The 26498-nt window shown below is 45.4% G+C and overlaps 1 protein-coding gene across 14 annotated transcripts in view; it reads left to right on the forward strand.

Moving 5' to 3' along the window:
- Window positions 1–26498, forward strand: part of si:ch211-285f17.1 (sickle tail protein) — a 108817-nt gene that overhangs the window by 69007 nt on the left and 13312 nt on the right. For 11 of the 14 annotated variants that reach the window (XM_034571904.1, XM_034571906.1, XM_034571903.1 and 8 more), the window contains 6 exons: window positions 12279–12474; window positions 16021–16219; window positions 17213–17306; window positions 22251–23152; window positions 24423–24527; window positions 25052–25101. In XM_034571904.1, coding sequence (XP_034427795.1) covers window positions 12279–12474; window positions 16021–16219; window positions 17213–17306; window positions 22251–23152; window positions 24423–24527; window positions 25052–25101 — 1546 coding nt within the window. Of the gene's footprint in view, window positions 1–5624; window positions 5770–12278; window positions 12475–13316; window positions 13505–16020; window positions 16220–17212; window positions 17307–22250; window positions 23153–24422; window positions 24528–25051; window positions 25102–26498 lie in introns of those variants that run through there. The other 3 variants (XM_034571907.1, XM_034571911.1, XM_034571900.1) reach the window with 3 other exon arrangements.

Genomic DNA, 26498 nt, shown 5'->3' on the forward strand with positions numbered 1-26498 from the left:
CAAACTCATGCTGAACAAAGCCATGTAATTGCAGCTCATTTGTCATAGACGGCAAATGTGCTCTAAGCTCTCCCTCGGAGGCTTTTTTGAGGTAATGCAACGTTTGGCCTGTCCCCCCCACTCACTTCGCTCTGCGGGCTCCTGGCTCTGCTGCACTTTCGCTCCTCAGAACCGAGGTCAGCTTGATAACGCCGGCTCCCAGCATGCATCAGCTCCCTGCGAGAAATCAGAGCATGATCAGAGAAAACATGAACAGGGAGGGAGTATTTTTTACTGTTAATACCTAAACTGCACAGAGAAAAAATTGTAATTCATAGTCCTCCACCGCTGGTAGTGTCCCTGCAATGATGCGAGTATCATGAGAGCAGAGATGACCCAACAAACATGTTCGGGAATATTGCATACTAAAATATTTAGAACCCAAGAGGGTATTTTCAAGAAAGTACTTCTTTGTTGTACCTGGTATTGCACCTTGTGACTCACACAATCAGGTGCTGTGTGCAGCAGGTCTGCAGCAAAACATCTGTTCTCAATCATCAACCCCCTCCGCTGACCGTCAGGAACAGAAGCTGTGCAGGAGCTTTTTAACAGCATCTTCCAACCTCCGCATGAAATGAAACTTTCACCCCTTTTACTCCAAAAGGTGTGGTTAAATTCCGCAGGTTTTAGAAACACTAAAATAAATATAAGATTAGAAGAGGAGTAGAGGAGTGTCGGTGAGTCATGCATCATCTTGCACATTATGGAGAAAGAATCGCAGTTGCACGTTGTTCCCAAAATGCAAAAAACATAAGAACACAAATGTCTATTTACGCCAAGGAAGTTCAATGCACTTCATAACGTTGCCTTGGAAAAAGTGCAGCGTCAGATTCTAGAATTTGATAAAAGAAGTTGATAAAAAGGCAGGAGTGAAAGCAGAGTGAATCCATTCTCATTAGAAGAGTCCGATGTTAGAAAAGGGCTTTTGAGAGCTGATAAATAAGAAGAAGCACAAGTTTAATGACACACGTGATAACCGGTCAGTTTACAGGGGATCTGTGGCAGGGTTTTGGGTTTAAAGGGTACAGCAACCCCAGCGGAGAGGACAAGCGGTCGGCGGAGTGGCGCCACGGCCGCGTCTAATCCCGAGTGTCTCTGGGATGGGTGGGTGCGGGTTGTGCGGGGGTTATAAGCCGCTCTGACAGAAGGAACCCGCCTCTGATCGCTGCCGATAATGAGCAGAGCCAGACAGAGTTCTACACAGTGTCTCAAGCCCAGTGCCAGTGTGTTAATCAGACCAGCTAATCAGGTCTGAGCTCTTTTCAGGGCGCTACTCTGCAGCCGCACGGAGCTCGATTAGCCCCGAGCTTAAGTTAACTGCAGCAGCTGGAGTTATATTGTTGTTGCTCCTCCGCTGGCTTAACAGGGATGTCGTCGTTTTCCTGACAGATTTTTCCAGAGAGCGGAGGTGAAATGTCTGCGACCTTTTTAACCCCGGGCCCTCACATTCCACCGGGTACAATTAAGTCTATTTGTCAATACGGCCGTCGCAGCCTGAGGAGCTTCATCTGACTTCAGTCCCTCACAACGACCGATCAGCTACCAGAGAACAGATAATTATAGCTTTCACCAGGGGGACAAATTAAACTGAGGATTATGTCGTCAAGTGTCTCATGATGCATACTGTAGTAATTTATTTGCCACTTGCAAACCCTGACTTGTCATATCTTGTCAGCCATTAGTTACAATCCATCAAAGACCAGATGCACGGCATCCTCAGTAAACCTTTAACGTACATATGCATCATCAGATTTACGGTTTCTGGTTTCACGACAGAAAAGATGCCGTGACAAAACCTGTTCCTGGTGGCTCTGCAGTATCGGTGGGAAAAAAACACTGTTAATGTTTTCACTCATTCGTAACGTGCAGTTCTAAAGGACAAGTGTGAACATCACTTGGTATTTACATAGACTGTCAAATGATAACGTGACAAATAGATTAGTTCCACTGTCAAGTACTGAGTGGCCTGCAGGTTCTCCACCTCCAGTCTCCCCCGGCTGCGCTCACCTCTGTGGTCGGTTATTGATTATTACCTCTGGGGGGGTTTGTGTTGTCCTCTGTTTGTTTGTCCGTTTGTTGGCAGGATTACGCAAAAAACGACTTAACCGATTTCCAGGAATTTCTTTTGAAGGGTGCGGCGCGACCCGAGGAAGAACACGCTAAATTTTGGATCAGATCCAGGAATTTTGTTTTGTTGATTTCTCTGAGAATGATTCATGGATCTTGATGGGAAAAAAATAAATCCTTTGGGGGAGATATGTGCTCAACAGAGTTCTAGTTTGTTTGTTAGTTTGTAAGCAAGATAACGCAGAAACTACGGATTTCCACAAAACTTGGTTGAAGGCTGTTGTACGGTCCACAGAAGAACCCACAACATTTTTGTGCAGATGTGGATTACAGGGGCGCTTCCAGAATTAGTTTTTCACTATTTCACAGATTTCCACGTTTTCTTGGTTCTTGAGATCTATCTTTGTCATTAGACTTCATACTGATGAGCTAAGTAATTAGTTTTCTTGCTAAACTAATTGACAAAACATGCCCTCATCTTCAGTTTTCAGTCATGGTAGCCACATGCAAGTTTGAGAATCCTTCATTTTGATGGACGACCTTCAATGACACCACTGTTGACATCTTGTTTGATGTATTGACAAGAGATTCCAGGTTTTATGACCTCCTGAACCAAAAGGGGAGCAAGTCAAGATGGGTGTTTCCTCGTGTTCCCTCTCTCTGTACCTGTGCTTTGCAAACCTTCGCATGCTCACCGACATCTGGTTTCAACTTCGGGGGCCGAAGGTATGAACCAATCTTCAAAGGGCAAATCAGAGACAGAGGCACACGGGGATGATTTCACCCCCGACAGGACCGACTCCAAGAATCTGTCTCCAGCCTTATTGTGATCTCCTGCGCTTTTATTAACCAGTCGGCCGTTCGCGGTGGAGATACGGGGGGGGGGGATGGTGGACGGAGAAAAGCATGGCAGAGACTTGGCAGCGTTTCTTTTCTAAATGTTTGAAATACATTTTCCAAAGACAGAGTGCAGTTTTTTTTTCCTTTCACTAAACAAGACAACGTGGATGATAGGGAACACCTGGAATATGAGTAAGTGTACAGTGGGAAAGTGTATGTTTCAGGCTTCGGATTCTAATGGACTCTGCAATAAATTAGACTATTTGACAGATGTGGAGCATTTGCGGCAGTTCATCACGGCACCTCCTCCTCTGGTTTTACAGATGCAAGTTTACACCCATGTGACACACGGCTCTTGCTCTGTTATGTTGTAGCTCTGCTGTTTAACACTTTGCAGTTGGTGTGAACACAGTTTCCAACAAAACAGATCAGCCAGGAGCCTGATGCTCGGCGCAGGGGAAACACGGCGATTTAACACCTTCAGCATCAATGGCTGCTGTTGTTTACTGACTGTTTCGCGACTTATCGCTTATGGTCGACTGAGTGTGTGTGTGTGTATGTGTGAGCAGTGTTTCTCGTTGTCAGAGGTCAAAAACAGGCCAAGGAGTGGATAATATGGAAAATAGTTTTTACCACATTCATCATCAGTGTTTCCCATTAATTATCTAGACTGTGACAGCCTTTCATATTGTAATTTGTCCTGCCACAGTTTCATAATTTGAAAAAAAAAGGTTTCTACACTTCTTAGATTAACATTAAAATATCTATAACTTGGTGTTTTGCTCAGTTGCTGCATTGTGTAGCTGTGGGCACTCGTGCTTTCGTCCATTAAAGTTGTGACCGTCCATGCAGATCTCATAGTTTCAGCTGCACGTACCCACAAGTCGCATAAAATTCAGTTCTCTCTCACTCGAAAAACTTGTCTTTCTCACTTTCCATGTAACTGTCCCCCCGACTGTTTTCCCAATGTGCAGCTAACTCTTTTTACATCACAGTGACGGGACATGTCATCAGGAAATCCAGAAACTTTGAATACACTTTTATCAAGCACAATGAAAACTCAACACTGATTATCTGACTCCTTTTCTACACACACACACACACACAAAGAAACTCCTCTGGGTGAGTGGCTATAATAAATCTTAGTCTCAGTGGAAATGCGCATGTGTTCTTTGGCGACTTGTTAATTAGGCATCAGAGCTGGTTTAAAGGGATAAAAAAAAGTACTGCAGCTTTGGCTCTGCTAGAATTCTGCCTCCTTTAATCGTATTAGATTATGTTTGAGTTGATACGTGTGTGACATCATGTTGAGGATGCAGGACTCTGATTACTCCCGAGAAAAGAAAGGCCTCTTTGTGCTCGGAGCCACACACACACACACACACACACACACACACACACACACACACACACACACACACACACACACACACACACACACATTCTCAGGTGTACACCCAGAGAGGAACGTCCTTTATATTACCAGCGGAGAGACGCTCTCTAGAGACGGACCGGGTTCGTGTAAGGACATGTCAAATATATGGACAGAACTGACCAACTCGATAGCCTGGCTTTGTCTGCTGTGTGTATGTGGATGAGAGAACTCTAAAATCTAGGAAGGTGCAAGTGTTCAAAGCTGCAAAAGAGAGTTTTGCTTTTGATGAAGTGATGTGAAAAAGCAAGTCCGGACAGGCCACAGCTCTGCAGACTAGTTTGCATGTATTTGTTTGGTAAGAGAGACAGTGAGTGATTGAGTGAGTGAGTGAGAGAGGGAGGGAGGGAGGGGAATAGGTGTGTTCAAATCATTGCATGTAAGACTAGTAAGTGATCTGCCCTGTCTCTGTGTACGTCTGGGCTTGTAATCTTACGTAGCGCCTTGGGTCGACGACTTAAACCACAACACAGCGCCTAGTCAATATAAGTGCACTGTACATTTACTGTAATTATTCCAATACTGATGCAGATATCACATGTTTTTCTTAGTAGCTCATTGACACAGGCGTTGTTCCTCTCCGGGCGTTTTCCTGCTGTATTCTCACATGAGCTCACTCAGACGTTCTCACATACATCTCCTTCGTCTGTCTTTCGATTTTCTGAACATCCACACATTTCAAACTTTGCAAAGACATAGTTTCTACTTATTGCAAAAAAATTAGCTGTGCATACCCCAGAATTGAGACTGTGAATATGCATGCGTTGGTATTTGGATGTGTCCGTCCACTGGGTGTGTGTTTTCTCTCGAGGCCCTGCTGAGTATCTCATAAAGGTTGTGGGATCCCTGAGGGTAGAGCAGGCGCTTATCTCCTTGGAACATCTCTCAGGCTTCAGCCACAGCCCCGCAGGGACTAGTGTTGACGCGGCTGTTTTTAAGATAAAAAATGTATTTCTTGCAGTGCTGAACGTGTTAAGTTTTAAAGCTGTTGCAGGGATCATGTTTTTTCTACCCACACGCTGTTGGAACAGCGAGAGATGCCGAATTTGAACGTCCCTCTCCCTCTAACACAATCTCTGTCGCACACAGTGGTGCAAAACACAGACGTACAAACAATGACTTTCCCCGGGTGTGTGGATTGTGTGCGTTTGTATTGTGCCGCTGGATCGTTAGGGATGTGGGGCGGTGTGTGTGTGTGTGTGTGTGTGTGCTGGACGGAGGGGCATCCGCTGTGAGTTGGAGCAAAGAAAAGGGAAGGGAGCTGGACAGGGCAGTTACACAGAGCAAGTGAAACAACAGTGGAGGAAGAGAGCGTGTTGCCCGTAGACCAGGGAGTTTCAAGTCTCACATGGAAGCCGCTGCCGGAGGAAGATTGCCACGGGTCTAAAATGGTAAATAAGCTTTTCAGGATAATTCCGAAAAACAATCGTTGCCTGGAATGTGTTTAATTTAGATTGTACATGGCAACACAGGAAATGTTCCCGCGTGCAGCCAAAAGGCTTCTAAACTCGCTCAAGACAATTTTCTCTGCTTCATAAAACTCCCATCGGCGGATTTATCTGACGGCTACGCAGAGTTGATTCCCGTAATCAAAGTTGATTTCCGTAACCTCTCCCGTTCAGGGGATGGGGGCTGATGTCTGCCGGTGATAACTGTGACTAACTCGTTTATGCGCGAGTGGATGAAATCAATTGGACGCTTTGGCTCAGTTGTTCAAAATGTCACAAGTGGCGGAGGAGATGGAGATTCCACCTCCATCGCACGCCGGGTCAACAGGCACGATATTGTCTTTTGTGATTATGCACCTCATTTGCACACAGCACGGGAGATCTGCTTGATTGTATTTTACTTGCCAATGTAATATATTTATTAATGAGCTTGTATCCATAAATCTTTCGAGGCACGATCTTTCGATTCTTAACTTCTCGTTCGGCAGGTCTCACCTCAAACGTTCGGCTTTGATCGCGGATCCCGCTACAGTATGAAAAAGTCATCACCTCTTAGCGCACCAATTAGCAAGCGAGGCCATCCCTGAAAGGTCATCTGGGGATTTGGATGAAGGGATTAGAGGAGGAATGCATCAGAGGAGGGAGCGAGAGAGGGATGTGGTGGCAATGAATGGGAATGGATGACTAGGGGATTTCAGTATAATGTCATTAAGGCTAGGGGAGACAAAAGGACGATGGTCCGTCCACAGACAGCATACGGACAGAGCGCTGACTGGTTGATTGACAGGGGCTTTATGCCTCACGGTTGTGTAGAACTGCAGTGGCGCTGATTTTTTTTGTAGGTGTTTTTCTAACGAACTCTTGTGGTTTTGAACTTTTGTGACACATTGGAATCTCTCGTCTTCGCCGAGGGAGCGAGGACACAACTGATTCGCGTCTCGTCATGAAATCAGCCAGACTCCAGGCTCTGAATGAGAGAAGTGAAGTAAAGGGTTAACAGTCTGCAGAGCCACTTCTGTTTATGTGTTTGCCTCACAGATCAGACCAGGTAATTACAGTTGGCTCTATTTCCGCTCCCACCTCCCACCCTCACCTCCTGGGCCAAATTAGCATCTTATGTGGAAAAAGCCGTGCTCGCATTGCTGGTTGTGTTTAAAACCACACAAGCTCCTGCCTCCGCTCGCGTGTAGAGATAAAACAGCGTGAACATTGTGAATCATGATTATAGTGACCAGGGTGATCACGTTTATATGATTACGGTGTTGCAATGTTTTTCCAACTAAATCTTCCTGCGATACAGGTTGAAATGAAACCTGAATAATAAATCTGATGAGCAAAACAACACAACCATTAAGAACAAAGTAATGTGCATGTAGGAACATTCAACCCAATCCAATGTCGGGTGTTAGTGTCAAGCTACGCCCGGAGCACTAGCAGCTCTTCTGCGGTTACAGCATCAACCAAATAATCATGGAAACGGCCGTGGCTCAAGAGTAAGAGCTGGTCGTCCACTAACCCCAAGGTCGGCGGTTCGATCTCCCTCATCCTGCATGCCGAAGTGTCCTTGGTACTGAAGATACTGAACCCCAAATTGAATTAATGATGAGAGAAAGTGCAGCACATAGATGCATGTATGAATGTGTGTGTGTGTGTGAGTGGACGGCAAAACTGTAAAGAGCTTTGAGTGATCATCAAGACTAGAAAAGCTCTATACCATTTTATATAGCATCAGGTCTTTTACCTCAGTATACTGTGAAACCTGTTACTGTTTCGTCCCTACTCAAGCACAATAAAGACAACATTACAGTTGGACTAGTGCCTTGAGTATTAATGCATTTACATAACATCTGTCCACCGCTTCTTGGTTTGACACACCTCTATAATTTGTGCAGCCAAAAGGTGAAAATGATCATTGGATTGCAGAGATGTCAGGAGAATGCCTCCTTTTCTTTCAAAGGCGAAAAAGCCTGGCTATGTTATAAGAAAGCCATTATAACCCCCTGCTGAGTATATAACAAATTAGGCATCAATCAGTGGGCTTTGCGGAGGCTGGCAACATGTGTGGTACACGGCGTTCTGGCAGCTTTCAGGGCTTCGTCTATACTTGCATCTCGAATGAGTTACGCAGCAGGCTCCTGATGGGAGCTGCCATTTACTTTACTTTGCTGTAATCGCCGGGCTCTGCATGTCAACCTGTCTGTCAGCGGCTGCATGATATAACGTAATCTGCTCTGCTTTGTGAAATCATGCGACATTGTCCTCTCAGCTTGAAAACGGCTGACGTGAGGCGACGGTGACATGAACCCAGACTGTGCATGTGATGCTCCTGTGGTGCAGAGGTCGGCTTTGTAAGAAAACGCTCTGCACTGGTGATCACATGTACCTGCACTGATGTGTAAAATTTGAATGTTACATTGTGGGACTGCGGACACGCACGCACACAAAAGCAAAAGTTTTCTTTCTGATGACAACATAGTGTGTGTCAGGCCACTGTTGCATAAATGTTTTCAGGATGTCCTGGGCTCAGGTCAGATTTTCTGGAACAATGGCCTGACTCAGTCATGCACGCACTCCGTGTCTCTTTGTATCCCTCTTTGTCTCTCTGTCTCACACACACACACACACACACACACACACACACACACACACACACACTTGAACTTTCATCTTACATCTATTTTCTCTGCAAGCACGGCCATTTTGCCTGATCATCGCTTGTCCACATTACACTAGACTTGACATCACTTTCCTGTAAAGCCCCTGAAAGCTCGCTTCACGACAATTAGCAATGTTGAGACACACACACCACGGTGCCTGTGTGTGTTTCAAGGCCTGAGGAGAAGGTTTGCTGCGACATGAGCATTTAGAAGAGGCAATTTCCTTTGACCTGTTTCTAGACCTGCTCCAACAAATGGGAATAATGTGGAGAATTTGACACAGGTCTAATGATAACAACCCGGCTGAGGGAGTCACTGGCTGTATACTTTTGAAATCTAGTTTCTTTTATTGCATCAAATAAATATTTCATACAAAACATACTGGAAACATTCTCACTTATACTGTATATACATCAGTGTGATAAGAACTACGTCCCATCCACTAACAGGAGGAGTTAATGAGCTATACTGCAGTCAGCCACCAGTGTGCAATCAAGATGTTTTGGCTTCACTTTCATGGAGCCGTCATGTCGTCCATCTTTATAGAGTCTATCTTTTATCGCGAGTAGCAGACTACCTCTTTATTTCCCTGTCTTTTCTATTATCGGAGCTTGACAGATGTTTTGCCGTAGCGGAGGTATGTGCTCTACCGAGTGCCTTTCCAGTCCAGACGTGTTCCTTCCCATTGGGCTCTTTGCACGACTTTATAACTTGTCATATTCCCGTGTATGAGCTAATGTCAGTGTCCCAGTTTCACATTCATCACAGCTGTCAGAGCCAATGTGGTGTACAGAGGGAGCCGCTGCTGAAAAAGCAGAATTGCAGGTCTCCACTGAAGCGGGGGGGGGGGGGGGGGGGGGGGGGGGAATCACTGGTGTGGAATGCACTGTAGGTGTGAGCGGGGCCGACGCAGGTTTTATGGTGCTTATCAGCGGTCGCCCTGCGGTTTTCACATCTGGGCCCGAACAGAGGAAGTGGTTAGCGGGGACAGGAAGTGGCTTTTTTCGTAAACGATCACATACAAACGCTGCTGTCAGAAGGATGATCTCTGCGAGCGTCACAAAGAGGCAGTGGGAGAGACGGAGGAGTTCATCTGGACTAAACTGTTGACCTTTGGCGTGGACATCTCATTTGTCAGATGTGGACTGGTGTGGAGTGGTTTAAGTTAATTACCCCCCCTTTCCACCGGGGAGGCAGAAGGTCTCATTTGCAATTTCCTCCTCTTTTATATGTCACTGCCTCTGCCGGAACTATCTTCTCTCTCCCGTGCAGTTTGTCTCTCCCTTTCACTTTGTGACCGTGGTGTCACGTTCTCCTGAAAATTTGAACAGAAATTGGAAAGTGACGGTTTTAATCGGTACACAAAAAGCAAAGTTGTGCAACTTTCAGGAGAAGAAATTACACAATTTGACTCCCATGATTAAAATGTGAAATCATGAGTAATAAATATCATACTTTCTTAAATCAATACACTTTTTGTGCTGCTGTGCTGTGTTATGACAAGTAGCTTAAGGCGGCTAATGTTTCCTCAAAGATTTCCCGGTGTAACTGACACAGCAGTTTGACAACCTCATTACTTATTCTTGCTTTGGTCTTACACAACATTTCAACTGTCATTAGATGTTGCTTTAAGTACAGATTCGGTGCTCAGGCCCTTTGATGGGGTAGTTTGTTAATAATTTTGTGAGAATCTATAGTTTTGATGGATTGATAATGCTCAGCGATTTGTTTTGGTATTTTTGTGCATAAGCATAAATCTGAAAATAGGGAATAGTTCGTATTATAAACTCTAGAAGAAGATGAGAGCCACATGTACAGTATGACCGTTATTGACCCCGGGAAGTTCAAATGTCACAGGTGAGGACATTTATGCGAGCTTTAGGTTTTAAATGCAGCTGCTGCGTCCTCTTCAACCCGTTTTGGAATTTCCAGAAAATACCGGATTACACCGCCAGACCACTCTGACATAATTACTACCCACAGGTGATGCAGGAAGGCGATATGATTCAACATTCCCCAGGGTGACACAGTAGCATATGAGAAGATAGAGACGCAGTGTGTGGGAGAGGTGTGTGCGTGTGCGCGTGTGTGTGTGTGTGTGTGTGTGTGTGTGTGTGTGTGTGAGTGAGGACCCACCACCACTGAATATGCTCATAAATCATTCAGCGTTTGGATTAAATTTCCAAACACATGTCTGGTCTCAGGTGACGCGTCAACTCCGCGTGACCCCTCCTGTTTTAAAAAGGTGACGATCAACATGCAAGGCTGTTTTAATGGTAATGCTGGAGTTGAGTGATGGCTCAGCCCCCCCCCCGCCCCCCCGTGTCAGGTTGCCGTAAAGGTGCATCACATAAACGCTCGCACACTATGAATCAGCAAATATCACATAGGGACGAAGATTGAAAATGCTGTATTATGAAGATAAAGCAGCCTCATTACATTAATGATGGCAATTCATGTTATTGTGGGAATTTATTAAGCGGCGGGGTCTCGGTGATTTTCACATCAGGAGTCGTTAAACTCAAATACGCTTGTGAAAGAGTGTTAAGTAGTTTTAAATTATACTTTTCTCTGTCTCTTAAACACTTTGCATCTACGCTCTTTCTTCCCTCTGTCGTTCGTCTGCTGTTATAGATGATTTGTTTCCTTGGTCTCCTTCTCCCATCAGTCTTTGCAGGCCATGCTCTCCTCCCTTCACTCTGAGCTTGACATTCAGAGGTACTTGATGAAAATCCAATTGCCCCACAGAGTTAGTCGGCCTTTTTTTTTTCTTATCTGCATCGTTCCATTGTGTGTGTGTGTGTGTGTGTGTGTTGTTGTTGTTGTTGTTTTTGCATCCTCACTAACATTTTGCCGTGTGACTATTTTCCCAGCCCCTGTGCCCCTATGTCTCAGTCTGTGCCTGCTGAAGCGCACTGGGCTACCAGGCTAAACCAGTTCTTGCTTTTGAAAACTCCCACAAATGTCAACCGCACTTAATATATCACGCTTCAATTCTTTATTTGTGTGTGAGCGTGGAAGAGAGAGCGGCAGCGTGTGCATGCAGGTGTGTTGATGATAACCTGGTGGACTTGGCCTTGCAGCTCCAGCGAGAGATGAAGAGCATTTCATGAAGAGCATTTCACAAAGAGCTCTATGTTCGCTGACCCCCCCCCCCCTCAGCTTCTGTCCCACCTCGTCCCTGTGCTGCAGATCACCTTACAGCGCCACAGAATAATTCTATGATCTCCGCAGCCCCGTCACACATCGTCTGAGTGTCGCTGTGGCCTGAGGATGCCATGTCACGCAGATCAGATTACAGAGGAGACCTTAAAATCGCGATGAGTCAATTTACGATCTTTAATCCGAGGTTATTTCATCTTCTTCTTCTTCTTCTTTTAGGACTCATCTTCTCTCGTACACTGATTGAATTAAACGCACGTACATGCTTCCCCTCCAGAGTTCAGTGCATGTCTGAGCGCAGTGTAACGTGGGTGAGCATGTATCAGGGAAATACAATATTAACTCTCCTGTGCACATGTGGATGTTGTGTCACAGTCGAGCTCAAAGTCGACATCAAAGCACTTTTTTTCTCGCTTGTCAAAGAATGCGTGTGATACTTGACATTGTCAGACTCTGAGCCGGTTTCTAACTTCACCAGAAGCTTCTCATCTTTAAGAGAATAAATTAAAATTTGTACCCCTACTTGTGTCGTTTACAGAATATGAACGTGATTGCATGAATTTAACACCTTGCCGTGTCCGTGGTCTCACCCTTTACGTGTGTTATGTCTCCCCGTGTCTCTCCAACCTCCAGAGCAGAAGCCCAAAGCACGGCCCCGGCTCCCAGTCCAGCGTCGGCGACCAGGTTGACCACCTCTCCTTGGCCTCCCTGGAGTCACTGGACGCCATGTCAGAGGCCGACATGCCCACAGGCTTCACCCGCGGCAGCCGAGTTCGCGCCAGCCTGCCCGTGGTGCGGTCGACGAACCAGACGAAGGACCGCTCGCTAGGTATTCTGTCTCCTGCTTAAAATCTCCCTAATGTAAACATGTATCCACAGATAATTTTCTTTTTTGTCTACTAAGAGTTTATTGAGAATGAAAGCTCTTCAGGTGAAAGGAAATAACTTCCACGATTTCACACTTTCACACTCTCTCCCTCCTCTTTTCCATCCCTCCTCTCTCCACCTCAGCTCGTAGCTCCGTTTTAATTAGAATTCATTTCCTCTGTAGTGAAAGATTAGGGAATCAGTCCACAATATGCCATCGTGTTATTGACAGGATTAGAAACGGGCCGTCTTATCGAGGCGCACGGTGCGTCATTTGCATCCACATGCAGAATTAGGCGGCTGCATTAGGTGGAGAGAGAGCAGAGGAAAGAGTTTCCCCAAACAAACTGAGGCGCTGGTATTTTTTTTCCGGGGGGGTGGGAAGGCTTCAAAGGTAGCTCACGGCTCAGCATGGCATCTGCTGCTGGATTATTTCAAAGCGTCTGCGTGGCGCCTTTCGACCAAAGTGAAAATGGATGAAACTATAGGGTTTCGTTTTCCACATTCATCTGTGTGCCACTAGCAACCTTTTGTTTGCCTCGAGAAGCAAACCTGCAAAACACTCATAGCAGATACTTATATCGGCCATGCATGTTCACACACACACACACACACACACACACACACACACACACACACACACACACACACACACACACACACACACTCTCCATCTCTCCCTCTGTCTTTCAAAAACATGAGGACAAAGCGTCAGGACAGTGGGGGGTTATGGCGTGGTGTAGGGGGGAGGAGAATAAAAGGGGCACCACTTAACTACTTTGTCCCTCCCACAGTCCTCACACACACGCACAAACACACACTCAAACACACAAACACACTGACACACATTTCGCAGGGTCCCAGCGGACATTTGGGGCTCCTTCTTGGGTCTCAGCGTCTCCAGCCTGTAAGTGTAGGAGTTGTCGCGTGGTCTTTTCCAGAGCATCATAAGACTCCGCAGAAAAAACAGGAAATCCTTTAATCCCCTTAATGTAAGTATCAGATTCATTCTTGAGTGTAGCATCAAGTGTATTGTATTTCAAGCCGGGGGTTTCTTTTCCCCTCCAGTGCTTCTTAAAAAGTATTTCTCTGCCTCTTTCAAACTTTGCGATAATGCGAGCGGACACAGATTGATATTTTTCACGAGTGCGCCTGGTGAAAGCTGACAGGAGAGACGTGGAAAAACAGTTTTAAAAACCCAGACGGTTCCGCAGCGCTGTGCCCATTTGGTCAGGAAACACACTGGCCATTTGCTTCCAATCCTGAGTGAAGCCAGCCGCTCAGGAATGTAACACGATTCTTTGTTAGAACCGAGCAACAACAAAAACTGAATTAATCTTTGTGTTGCGTTGCGAGATCAATGCCGCTTCGTCATCAAACTCCTGGTTTTGCACTAGCTGCAAACATCTGGAGGCAAAGCGGCCGATTGTTAACGTGACAGCTCTCGGGGGGGAAAGATGAAGTTTGTCTGCGAATGGGCACTTTGTTAAGTTATTACAATCCAGGAACCCACACAGACCAGAGCAATGGATCGACTCAGCAATTTTGTTTCCTGAATTTGCCCCTCGCTCTGTCTCGCTCTGCCTTGTGGAGCATGTAGGATCTTGTATAATATTTCGCCAACATCTGGTAGCTTTTACTGGCTCGCTCCTTTTATGGGGTTACACCAAGTAGAACCATACCTCCTTTCCTGAAAGCCGGCTATTTTCAGTGCAAAAAGAAAAACGTCTCTGAAATGACATGAAATGATTTATGTGCATCACACTCAGGAAAAGTTCACATTGAATATAAACATAATAAGAAAAAGAACAGAAACTGATTTTTTTTAAATTTCAGTTCTGTAATGCCTTCAGATAAACCCTATACAAATCAGTACCATGCTGTCTGAAAGAGATGAGTCAGCGATTAGAAATAGAAAAAAGAGTTTTGTTTTTCACTCATTTCCCTGGCATTGTTTATACAAGTGCAGTGTGGGCGTGTCCATGCATTTGTGGGAGAGACATCTGTTTTTCTAAAGCACAGTACAGAAGCCACACCCAGGGTTCAGAGGTTCAGCCTTTGGTCTTTTTGATGCACAACTTGTTCTGTTCCACCCCGAGCACGCAGCCCTGCTTCTGCCTCCCTTTGCTTCTCCGGCGTACTTTTTTAAAGTATCAAATCCTTTGTGTTTTTTTCCCTGGAATTGAACACACGCTGCTGACAAAAAAAATACAAACAAAGACTTAGGTGGTGAACTTAGCACCGAACCTTCTGTTTTTTGCAAGTATGCAAATGGAAACCACATGCCGCAGAAACTTGTTCGTCCTGTTGAATGTTTTGTTTCTGACACAATTGAGGGTAAACATTCGTTCTGGAGCCCAATTCAAAAGTCTAAAGAAAGATTTTCTAACCCACTAATGGTGACTTCAGCCGTTCACATTCACAGAATCTGAAGAGGGTGAATGTGCTTTGTCGACTGCTCGGATTTGATTGTGTAATTCCAGCGAGAAAATGCAAACATTGATGCAATCGTGCAGCCGTGTTGTAACGTGAGCTCGGTGTGTTTGCACAGAAAAGGCAGATTTTCCCTGAGATCCAGTAGGTGATTTGTTGGGGGATGGGGGGGGGGGGGGGGGGGGGGGGGATGCTGTCCCCTTTAAACCAAAATGACCCAAATAACCCCCTTATAACCTGCTAATCCTGCCCTTGTCCCTCCCCCCTCCTCTATAAGAAAGAGTGCTGCGTGTTCAGTTACAGAATTTCTGTGCGACGCTGAGCTTCCTTCAGTTGATGCTGGTAACTTTATCGCAGGATCCGCAGTTTATTTATAAAACTTGAAACCAAATGGCATCGAAAAGAACAGCTCTCTTTGCCACACTCTCTCTCTCTCTCCAACACAAACACACTGACCGTCTCTCACCGTCAAGTTGACCATCAGCAGCACCGGAAAACAAATCCTACCCATGTATAAGACTGTTAAAACGGCCATAAAGATTTATACCATCTTTGGAAGGCAGGCAGGATTTGGCTTAAACTCACTAAATATTGTTGGAAGTTGTTTATGAGGTTTACCCAGTCTACTATAATCCAGCCCTTTTGTTTGATCCGCTCTGTTTTGACATTGTTTTCTGCTCTCACATTAATCCTACGAGATCAAAAATGGATTGAAAAAGGTCCAGAATCAGATTTTGGCCAATTTCTTCTGATCAGCTTCTTAGAAAACCACTCTAACTTTGTGCAGCAGCTGAAGAGTAAAAAGTCCTGCTCTGGTTTATAAATGGAAGGTGTTTACTGGTAAGTAGCTGCGTGAAGTCGTGTGTTTGCATCACCTGATTAACGCCAAACTTCTTTAGTGTCTGAAAAAACAATGAGCTTACAAAAACAGAAGAGAGAAACAAAACAGTGTGTCACCTCTAAAAAAAAAAACCATGCCTGTCTATTGTGTCTGAGTCATGGGAAAGATTTTCCTATTAATTAAAAGGCGTTTACATCTTGCTAATGATCCTGTTCCCCGGCCCTCTGTCTGTAGGTGTGCTGTACCTGCAGTACGGAGACGAGACCAAACAGTTCCGCATGCCCAACGAGGTCACCAGCATCGACACAGTCCGAGCTCTGTTCGTCAGTGCCTTCCCGCAGCAGCTCAACATGAAGATGCTGGAGTCGCCCAGCGTCGCGGTCTACGTCAAAGACGACATGAGGAACATGTACTACGAGCTCAGCGATGTCAGGTAAACTCATGTGTTTGTGTGGGATAAATATAGAGATATAGATACATTTAAGAGACATGTGTTGTGTTTTCTAAGTTCAGGACATCCAAGCTCCATAGTTTAACTCTTCCTCCGTTTCCCCTCCCTGAGCACTTCCTGTCTAAACTCCCCCCCCTGCACAGGAAGTGTCACTGGCCAGGAAAGCGTCTCACTTCTTTTTTTCCCCTCAGTGTTAAAACTTAATAGGAAAGAAAGTTATATGGAGAGGAAGCCCTGCAGCAAAATGTCTCTGACATATCCGAGCAAACTGAAGAGCGCTCTTGAGAGACTTTGCTGCCTGTTGTCCTCTCTCCTCTGGTGGAAGTTTGACTCTGGAAAGTTTGAGCTTTGTCATATTGAGGCACAAAGTGTAGTTTACAAATATTGTGCAGTGTGTTGTGTGCATCCTTTACGAGCACCCACCCCCCCTCACACACACACACTAGCTCTTTGCTTTTCTTCTTTCTTGTACCTCCCTGGTTTGGTATTCACCTGCGTGTCTTATCAGTGTGAGCAGACTCTACTCGCAGACACCGCATACAGCCATTTGTTGGAGTTTCTTTTTAGAAAAAAAAAAAACAAGTCATTAATACAACTCAAGACTTTGCCCCTTTGCCTCCAGAGTTCCTGCTCTAGCGCAATGTGTACTCTGTGACTAATACTTTATCAGGGCTGTAAAAAATTGTCTCGTGATTCCTCGAGGCTAGTGCAGGTGTCCAGGGTGCAACACTGCATTGAGAGAACAGGGAGCTGCGAAAGAAAGACAGGATCTCAGTTTATGTAGCTGCGACACGTGTTTATGTAGGTTGTGAATTAAGAGGAGATGTCACGTAACAGAGGACTGACTGAGCCTCTGTCGGGGTACGTGCCCCTGGCAGGGCTGCTGAGGAGATCAGGGCTGAGGCAGGGCCGCCCGTTCTCTGACGGCGATACCTGGGCTTTATTCTTACCACGGCACACGTCTTCTCCTTACAGGAACATCACGGACCACTCCTGCCTGAAGGTCTACCACAAAGACCCGGCACAGGCGTTCAGCCACGGGCCGAGACCTGCCAACGGCGATGCCAGGGTGAGTACTGAACTGTAACAGCCGCTAACACGGCAGTGACAATGATTATCTTGTTAACAGCAGCAGCTGCAGGGACCTGTTGCAGATACAAGTAGTTACCCCAGCCTCCAATTCTTCTTGTCCTCACATCCTGTTTGCAGTTAAGGGAAGGAATGTCCCCCTGCCTCTTGTTAATCTGTTTAGAGGGGGGTCTCATATTGTTCTCCCAGGGGCCGGTGATTCGGCCTCGCCTGTATGCTCTGCTGCAGCTCGCTTAAGGGACAATTCTCCCGACTATTTCTCTTGTTCATTCTTCCCCTAATATGAGCTCTAATCTCTTTGTTCTCATTCCGGTCCGTGTTTGTTTCCTGCTGATGTAACGAAACAAAAGCCCCCCCCACCTAAAAAAAGCCCTTTCCTCGAACGTTCCTCCTCAAATCCGCGTCGCTAATCCACGCGACCCTTTATCTAACCCGCTGCTCCTCTCCGCCTGCTGCTGATTTCCAGGCGGCGGCGCAGTGCTGTTGTTAAATGCAAAAAAAAAAGCGAAGAAATGACATTAACCTTCAGCTATAATCTCCCATCACCACAGACTGTACATGTCATATACAAGTATGAAGTGGAGTTGATAAAACTGAAAGGGATGATGAGCCGTCTGTGGTTTACGGAGTCTGGGTTCAGATGGTGAAGTGCTGCAGAGACACTGGTTTTCTGCTGGTGACAGATCTGATGGGACCTAAAGACAGTTGATTAAAAAGATGCTAAAAAGACGGATCTGATGAAGCCAAAAACAAATTGCTACTAAACTATCTAAGGGCAGGAGAGGTTGCAAACTTTTTACAGTATCGCTATTTAATGACTCTGGCACTTGGTCTAAATGCAGATTTGAGAAATTGAACTTGCACTCAATGAACTGGAGGAAATTCAAAGGCGACTTCTTTTTAAAGGCCTCTTGTGCAAACAATGGTGGAATCCAGGCTTGAAGTAGAAAAACACTGAAGACGGTTCTTGTCATTAGTTCTGTCACTGTTTAACCCAGCAGCCGTTGACACACTTGCGAGGGTGGGACGTGGCTGTGGGGTGTGGAGGCCGGGGTTAGTCAATGACAGGACAGAGAGAGTCCGATTATTAAGTGGCTGTGGGTTCATAAACAGTCTTAAAACTTCAAAAGTTTGTCTTGAGTTCAAATTGAATGGGTCCGTGAAAATGTATCTTAACTACCAGATGGAAAAAGAAGACTTCAGTATGTGCTTTAACGTTTGTCTGTTTTTAGTTAAATTTATGCATTTCTAGCCAACCTGGTTTTGCTAGTTTATGAAACTGCAAGTTTAACCATAAGTGGCCTGACAATAACAAGTACTCATGGTGGTTTGCTCTGTTGAAAGTCTCTCAAGCTCGGGACAATGGGGATCGAGATGAGTCATAAATGTGTTGTTTACTTGGAAGAAGTATATTTTCACTTTTTCGTGTGTGTTTCCACCGCAAGTTTGGTCTTAAACTTCATTTCAGTCTGTATTAAACAGAGATAATTGAACTTGTTTGTGGCTGTAGACACTTTCCTGACAAACACACAGACACAGCAGACTCTTGTTGTGAGCAGCTTCTCTATGTTTGGCATTTGTAGATCTTTCCTCGGACTGGATATAGTTGTGTTTCTTTAACCTTTTTTTGGTCTATTTCTGTATTTCCCTCCTTGGCGACCTCACTTAATAATAAAATAGAAACCCTGGCTCTCGGAGCAAAAGGGCAGACATCACAAAGTAATGAGCTGTACACCTGTTCAAACAACCTGGGGCTGAGGGGGTGCGGGGGTGAGGTTATCCGGGTGTACTTCAGATCTGCTGAGTGTCCCTCTTGTCTTGCAGGAATGCCAGGGCCTCAGATCAGATTCTAAGCTCTGTTATTGATTAAAGCTTTCTGGTCAAATAGAGCCGTCTGTGGTTATGAAAACCACCGTGAGTAACAGACATCAGGTGGACACATACACACCGTCACTGAGACGTAACTCGATAAGGAGAACGAGCTTCAGACTGTCAGAATAAAGTGTTTTTGTAAAGCATCTTTTGTTGTGTCATTTGATGAAAACGGCATAAATATTTTTGAAATATTAATAGGTACTTATATAAGGGATTGAGCCCAAAGCAGTTCTCTGTATTCATAGTCAATAGTGACTGTGTGACGTGATGTTTTGTACACATACCTGCAGGAGATATTTAGTAAACAGAGGTTCAGTTATTGACGGACCTCTGATCTGTTCTCCGTTTGGGCAATCGATCAAATTTTTGTTTTTATCCCAAGATGAAAAAGTTAAACGTCTTCGTCAATCCTCCTCTTCATCACATCACAGGTTCACAGCAGCCCGGCATCCAGCTCTTTGAATGTTGGCACCACAGCTTCTCTTTATCTGTTTAGCTTGGCTGCATCTGACGCTTTTTTTGCCCTTATCTTAAATCAGTTTAGAAAGCTTCTCCTCATCTGTAACGTTTTTCTGCTCCTCCTCCCAGACACGCTGCCTCTCATTACGGAAAACTTACGAGCTGCTGGAAACAAGAGAGCGAGGTCTTTAAAAAGCCCACCAGTCAAATTCAAACCAAATGTGCTCAACGCGGCCTCTTGATTCCCTGACACGGTCGCTCGTGTGTTTATTTTTCAAGCCCTTACTCCCCTGCTTTGTCTCAAAGCACTGATTTGTGAACGCTGTACAGACTAAATCTGTGTGTTTTAGGGATATTTTAGGAATGGCTGGTGTTTTAAAGGTGAAACATCTGTTTGGGATCGACCAGCGATGTGGAACAAAGGGTTTCTTATGAGGCTGGGGCTGGAATCGACCAAGCATTCAGAGATGTTATTTAGTGCTTTGGAGAATCGACCTTTAAGACGTCCACCATCTTCTTTTCAAGCAAATCCTAGAGATTGTGACATTCAGTGACATTTACACATGGTCTCCTCTGATAACATCTACGTTTACAAACCAGGAGAATAATTAGATGATTAAATTGGATTCAGCAAATCAGCTCTATTGGCCAAACTTGTATCACGTGACTATCATAGGGTCTCTTTCATGCATGACATACTTCTGGGAAGAATGATTGTGGAGATAAAAAAAAATGGTGATATGACTTTTTGGAAACATCGTCTACCCCTGTGCAGTGAAACCTTTCTCTTTGGATAGTGAAAGTCATTAGGGTTTAATGGTGCTGTGTGCTGCTCAGATTTCCTATTACATTTTTGCTGCTTGGTCAGACTTGTTGCTGCCAGATTTATGGGCTGTGTGTTCTCCTATTGCCGGCAAGTTTTTACTTTTTCTCCTTTGTTATCACAGCCAAGGCTGAGCCCTTTGTTACTGTACAATCTGAGCAGTTGTTGTTTTTCAAACACACACACACACACACACACACACATCTACTCATTTACACGCCCACAAAAGTGTCACACCCACTTCATTGTTGTCTTCATTGTGTTAATCTGTGTCAGCACCGGGGGGGGGGGAGAATCATATAAAGACGGCACAGGAAAATCACAGTGTCCAAAAACGGCATCAGAACTTCCTGAAACAACTTTGCGTGGAGTTTCTACTCGTCTTTCTTCTGTAGGTGTGACTGATGAGTCACAGCTCGAAGGAACAATAGTTGGTTTGTTTGGCAGGAGCAGAGGGTGAGACAGGAAGGAAGACGGATTAGATTCGGCCTTGAACGCAGCACTCCTCGCGGTGTCATGGTATCCAACGCATCACGTTACCACAGGTCGCACACTTTACGTCGGTTGTTATATATGTTAGCTCAGGTACATATTTACTTTATATTTACTTTATATTGTTGTCGTGCTTGTCCGTGGGTCCTGGTGTAGTTGTTATTGTTTGCGTTTACATAGAAAATTCCATTAATATTAATATTCAAACTGTCTGATTATGATTCACGTCGACATTACGTCCCACTACTCGTATACACTCAAACCCAGAGCATGTGTCGTACAGATAATATTGTGTAGTGTGAATATAACATGTCTAGTGTTGCTTGTATGATTCCACAGTTGATAGATAAACTTTTAGAGCTGTGATATTCTGGTAACTGAGCAGCCACTGTGCCCACAAGTGATAGTGAGCAGTAGATTAAATGTCAAAACAGTCCTACAGAATATAACAATAACACAACTTTCATGAGTCAGTCTGACCACATTAACCTCACTTCCTTCACCGTCACCTCTTCTTTGTAGCTGTTAACTGTTCACATCCTTTGTTGTAGTTTTACCATCTACAGCCCGAGCGCTCGTGTTTCTTCTGACCTGGGAAACCTCTCTGGTTAAATGAGGTCAGGGTTATTGTACGTTTAAGCCTTGAAGGGTCCTTTGTGGGGGGGGGGGGGGGGGGGGGGGGGCTGAAGAGCAGTGACCCAGATTAGCCGACTGTTTAATTAAGACTGTGCCGGACAGATCCTTTTTCAAATTAACCACCTACCTTTGAGACCCGGGAGGTGCACATGAAAAGTCGTTTTTTTTTTTTTTTTTAAAAGGCCAAGTGATCCTGTGTGAAGATGAGAAAATAAATAACTTCAACTCGATAAGAGCTGCAGACTTTCCAAGGCAAAGAAAGAATCTGGTGCTCGTGCAATGTGATACAGTTTGATAGAAGCCCGGAGGTATGATACCCAGGACTGTGAGTGAAATGCTGTGCACCCGGAGATAGTGGCCGTGCAAGTAACCATTTTCTGCTTCTGGAGGGAAACGCTGACAGTGTGTTTTCTTTGAAAAGTAACAGTGTAAACGGAGTGAGATGGATGCTTTGGTTTCAAGGGCGACTGAAGTCCAGAAATACAAGATATATACAAAATAAACAGCAGCTCAGGCTCTCTGCTTCACTGACTAATCCTTAAAGTGAGGGATTTTTATGCTGCATTTGAAGTAGTAATAATTACAGGTTTTGTTTCTGGGAATGTGCAATGATGTTTATATCCTTTTGTGCTTTTGTAGATGCACGGTGATGGACAGCACCCTCTGAGACAACCCCCCATGGGTCCCCCAGCACACCATCCATTGCAGGGAGTGCTCCCCCAGAGTCCCCACTCCATGCCCTCATCCCCCTCCAGAATCCCGTTTGGCCCTCGGCCGGGCTCCCTACCCGGCAGCGCCACTATCCCGAGGGAGCGACTGTCTAGTGCCAACCAAACGGTGCGCTCCATCTCGCCCTGTCCCAGCGCTATCCTGGAGAGACGGGACGTCAAGCCTGATGAGGACATGGGGGGGAAGAGCCACAGTCTATCCAGGGGAAATGAGGGGTTGTATGCAGATCCGTACCTGCTCCAGGAGGGACGACTGAGCATGGCTTCTTCCCACGGACCGCAGCCCAACCCTGGGATGGACAGTCCAGATCATGGAATGGGGGGATTCCACCGTGCCTCCATTCGCTCCACGAGCTCTTACAGCGGACCCAGCCCCACAGACTCTATGGATCACCCCTCTCTGTACAGGCAGAAGTCCAGAAACAGCCAGCTGCCTACATTGGGCTCCAAGACCCCTCCTCCATCGCCTCACCGAATGGCTGAGGTACGGATGATTGACATCCACGGCGGGCCGCCTCATGGTATTCCTCCTCATGGTATTCCTCCTCACGGGGTTCCTCCTCACGGGGTTCCTCCTCACGGGGTTCCTCCTCATGGGGTTCCTCCTCATGGGGTTCCTCCTCATGGGGTTCCTCCTCACGGGGTTCCTCCTCATGGGGTTCCCATCGATCGGAGCTCACCGGTGCGCCATTCCTTCAGGAAGGAGGAAGTAGCAGGGACCAAGCCGCGGAACAACATGGCCTCACCTGTGGTTGCGGACCTCCCGGGTCACCTCCAGGGGCCCATTCCACCTGTTGGTGAACATCAGACACGGTAAGCCTCAGGGGACTGGGCATGGTATAGATTATTGACTGGTTGGATTGTTCAGATTAGGATTAAGACGTTGCATGGGAGCATGGACTAACTCTGCATCCCAGTTTCACCCTAACAACGAGCGGCTGATTTCCAATCCCTGACTCTGGCTCCTTTACATCATTCATGACTGAAGACGAGAACACAGCCTCTCACACGTACAGCCGACAGTTGGTTTGTGTATACAACCAGATCAGATATCTGACCCTTGTTTTCCCTGTCTCACTTTAAACCCTAAAGGCTCATAGTGTTAATTATTATAGAGCGAATAAACCCAAATAGTGAAACAGGATCGTATCTGAAAACCCCATTAACCCACAGTATATTATTCTGTTACTCTGCGATTATTGCACTCAAAACAATCCTTCTGTCGACTCCATTCAGTTTGGATAATCCAGAATTCCTCTCAGTACCTGGATGAGGTTTGTCTTCTCTGACTGAGAGCACATAAACATAGAGAGAGGGAGAGAGAAGAAGGGTTTATATGCATACTTCAGAAAACCAAAGAAAATATTGACCAGGTTGAAAAAGTATTTGAAATGGCCCCGATCAGTCAGACAGATCAGAAGTGGACCACCTGGGCAGCCCCCGAAACAACCGACAGACATTTTCTTGGGAATGTGACGAAAAAAAGCGAAAGGAATTTGGACGAGAAAGTGCTTTCAAAAATAAACCTGCGGGGCTCGCTCGCTGTCACAGAATTTATTCATGTGAAATATGCTGCACGACGCTGCGGTTCGGCATCGCTGCGTTCACATGAGGCCCGGTCAGGTCAAGTCAAGTCACTTTTATTTGTGCAGCACGTTAAATACAACAGGGGTTGAGCCAGCGTGCTTTACAGTGATGGCAAAGGAAAAGCATGTGTGGATAAATAGAATAACTAGAATAACAGACGCACACATGTTTTATTTATCTCCTTTATCGTCAAGAATCACAACGTTTATTTATTTTCCAACCTCTAGTTTAACCAGGGAGTCTCAGTGTAAGGTTTCCTTTGTTTGAGTTCTGCCGCTCAGATGTGATTTAGAAACTATTCATTCGTATAATTGCTGATCAATCAAATCTGCTGTGGAATCAACCCATGAAATCACCGCAAAGATAAGGATTTATTGTGAGGTCATTAAAAACTATTGATTGTTTTGTTGCAGTCGTTCCCAGTTTGATTCTGGGCGAAGCTGTGATATCCAGTAGGCCTCAGTGTTGAAAGTAGAATTTTCTGATGTTTCTGCAGACAGCGAATGAAGGCTATGGAGCAACAGATTGCCAGCTTGACTGGTCTTGTTCAGCATGCACTTTTAAAGGGGCCAAACACTAGTGGCAACAAGGAGCCTCCAAGGTAAGCAACCACAGTATAGGACAGAGCGAGGCATCAGGGGAGTTTTAAAATGAGACGCCTGGCTACCCAGCCAGAGTAGGAGAGATAAAGTATCCCCTCTGTAATGGCCATATCACACACTCAGGTTGAAGTAGCATCAAGTGAAGTGGGTTTGACTGTGGATCTGATACTGAACTCATTCGCCCTCTTGATAAATGGCCACGATGTACCCTGGTTTACCTCGCTGCATTTCAACCCCTCTGCATTTCGATCCTCCCCGCGGAGACCTGGTGTTAATGTTTGCAGCTAATCTGAAGCTTCTGAATGTGTCTGTGGCGCGTTGCACACACGGTTGAGGCCCCGTTAACATCATTAACATCATTTTAACCTCTCTGGTTCGTCACTCTTTCACCATCACACTTGGTTGTAACGTTGTTTGCTCTCACCGACACTAACCTCTGAATATAAAGTGACCAAAAATACAGTTTTTGTTTTTTGTCACTCTCAAAATCCTGCTCTAATGATTTTTTTCCCTCTGGCTGCAGCGAGAGACCACCGAAGACATCATCTCCAGCCCACAGTGCACACAGCTCAGGTGAGTGGGACTCGCACAAGAGCTTAAGCACCAGAATGTCTTGTGCAGACAAGCCCACGCATCAGTGTCTGTCAACAGGCTGCAATGAGCACTGTTGGAGGGAGGGAAAACAAAGTCGGGCTTCTTTGCTTGTCATCAGTTCATATTTCTTCACAACCCCCCCCCCCTCGCCTCATACATCCAGTTTAATAGGAGTTAAGAGACAAGAGCCAGCTGAGCAAACCCCTCAAAGCACTTCTTAAAACAAGAAGCTGTTACTTATGCAGCCTGCCGAGATGATTCAGCGATTCAGCCTCCGCTCTGCAGGCTGATCCGGGTTCGATTAAAAAAAAGATCTGCTACCTCCCGAGCGGCAGACACAACACAACAGTCTCTGAGTTAATCTCATGACAGATTACATGTTGTGCTTGAGCAAATCCTCAGAACATCAGAAAACTTGTTCTTTGATCAACCTCGTGTTTTCGCCTTTCGGTGCCTCCTCAGTGTCACCACGCAGCGTTCTGTTCTTCTTTTGATGGACCCGGTGTCCCCAAGGCTCAGAAACACAACCAGGAGTTGACACAATAACCTGTACTTCAGGTCCAGGTAGCTGTCAGTCTGTTTGTAAGGTCGACAGAATGAATGGAGTTTTAGGATTACGCAGACAAAGGTTTGTTCTGTCACTGCCCGAGTGACTCTGAACTTCCCCTGACCAGTTGTGTGACTCATGAGCAAAGACACAACTTTCTCTAAAGGATCTAGTGTTTCTGATTAGACAATGCATGAGCATTATATCTATTTATATATTTTGCTCCTAAAATATTATGTGACTTGCATCTGGTGGTATCCGGCCGTGTAGTTTTGGTTTTATTTTTCATGTTCATAATGTTTTTCAGATATCCATGTTTGAGATTTATGCCTCAAACCCAACACAATGACGCTGAATGAAATTTCATTTGTTGTGCTCAAGGCTGAAAAAAAAAAAGACATTTTAAAAATTTAACACTAGTACATGTGGTCAGACCATAAAATAGTTCCCATGAAAACCATTAAAGTTTGCTCTCAGGGCTAAGTGACCAAATGGGGAAGTATGGATTGGATCGATTTATTAACTGATATCAAATAAACCCAGATGCTCATCCTAAGTGTCATTAAAGTCAAAACTCATATTGGAGTCTCTGAATCTAGACCAAATTAAATTACGATTGTTGTTGGCCATTTAGGGACCCTCGCCCAAACCTCAAATATTACTCCCCTCAGTTTCCATGGTTTCAACCTCGTCTCCGTCTCCAGTGACGACTGAGATGCAGAAATCCGTTGACAGACGTTTCAGGGGTGCAGCCAATATGAGACTCCGTATATCTGCACTTATTGTGCAGGGAAGATGACGCCACAGAGAGTTCGGACAGTCGTCGTTA

This window comes from Hippoglossus hippoglossus, chromosome 20 (genome assembly GCF_009819705.1).
Source record: "Hippoglossus hippoglossus isolate fHipHip1 chromosome 20, fHipHip1.pri, whole genome shotgun sequence".
NCBI lineage: Eukaryota > Metazoa > Chordata > Actinopteri > Pleuronectiformes > Pleuronectidae > Hippoglossus > Hippoglossus hippoglossus.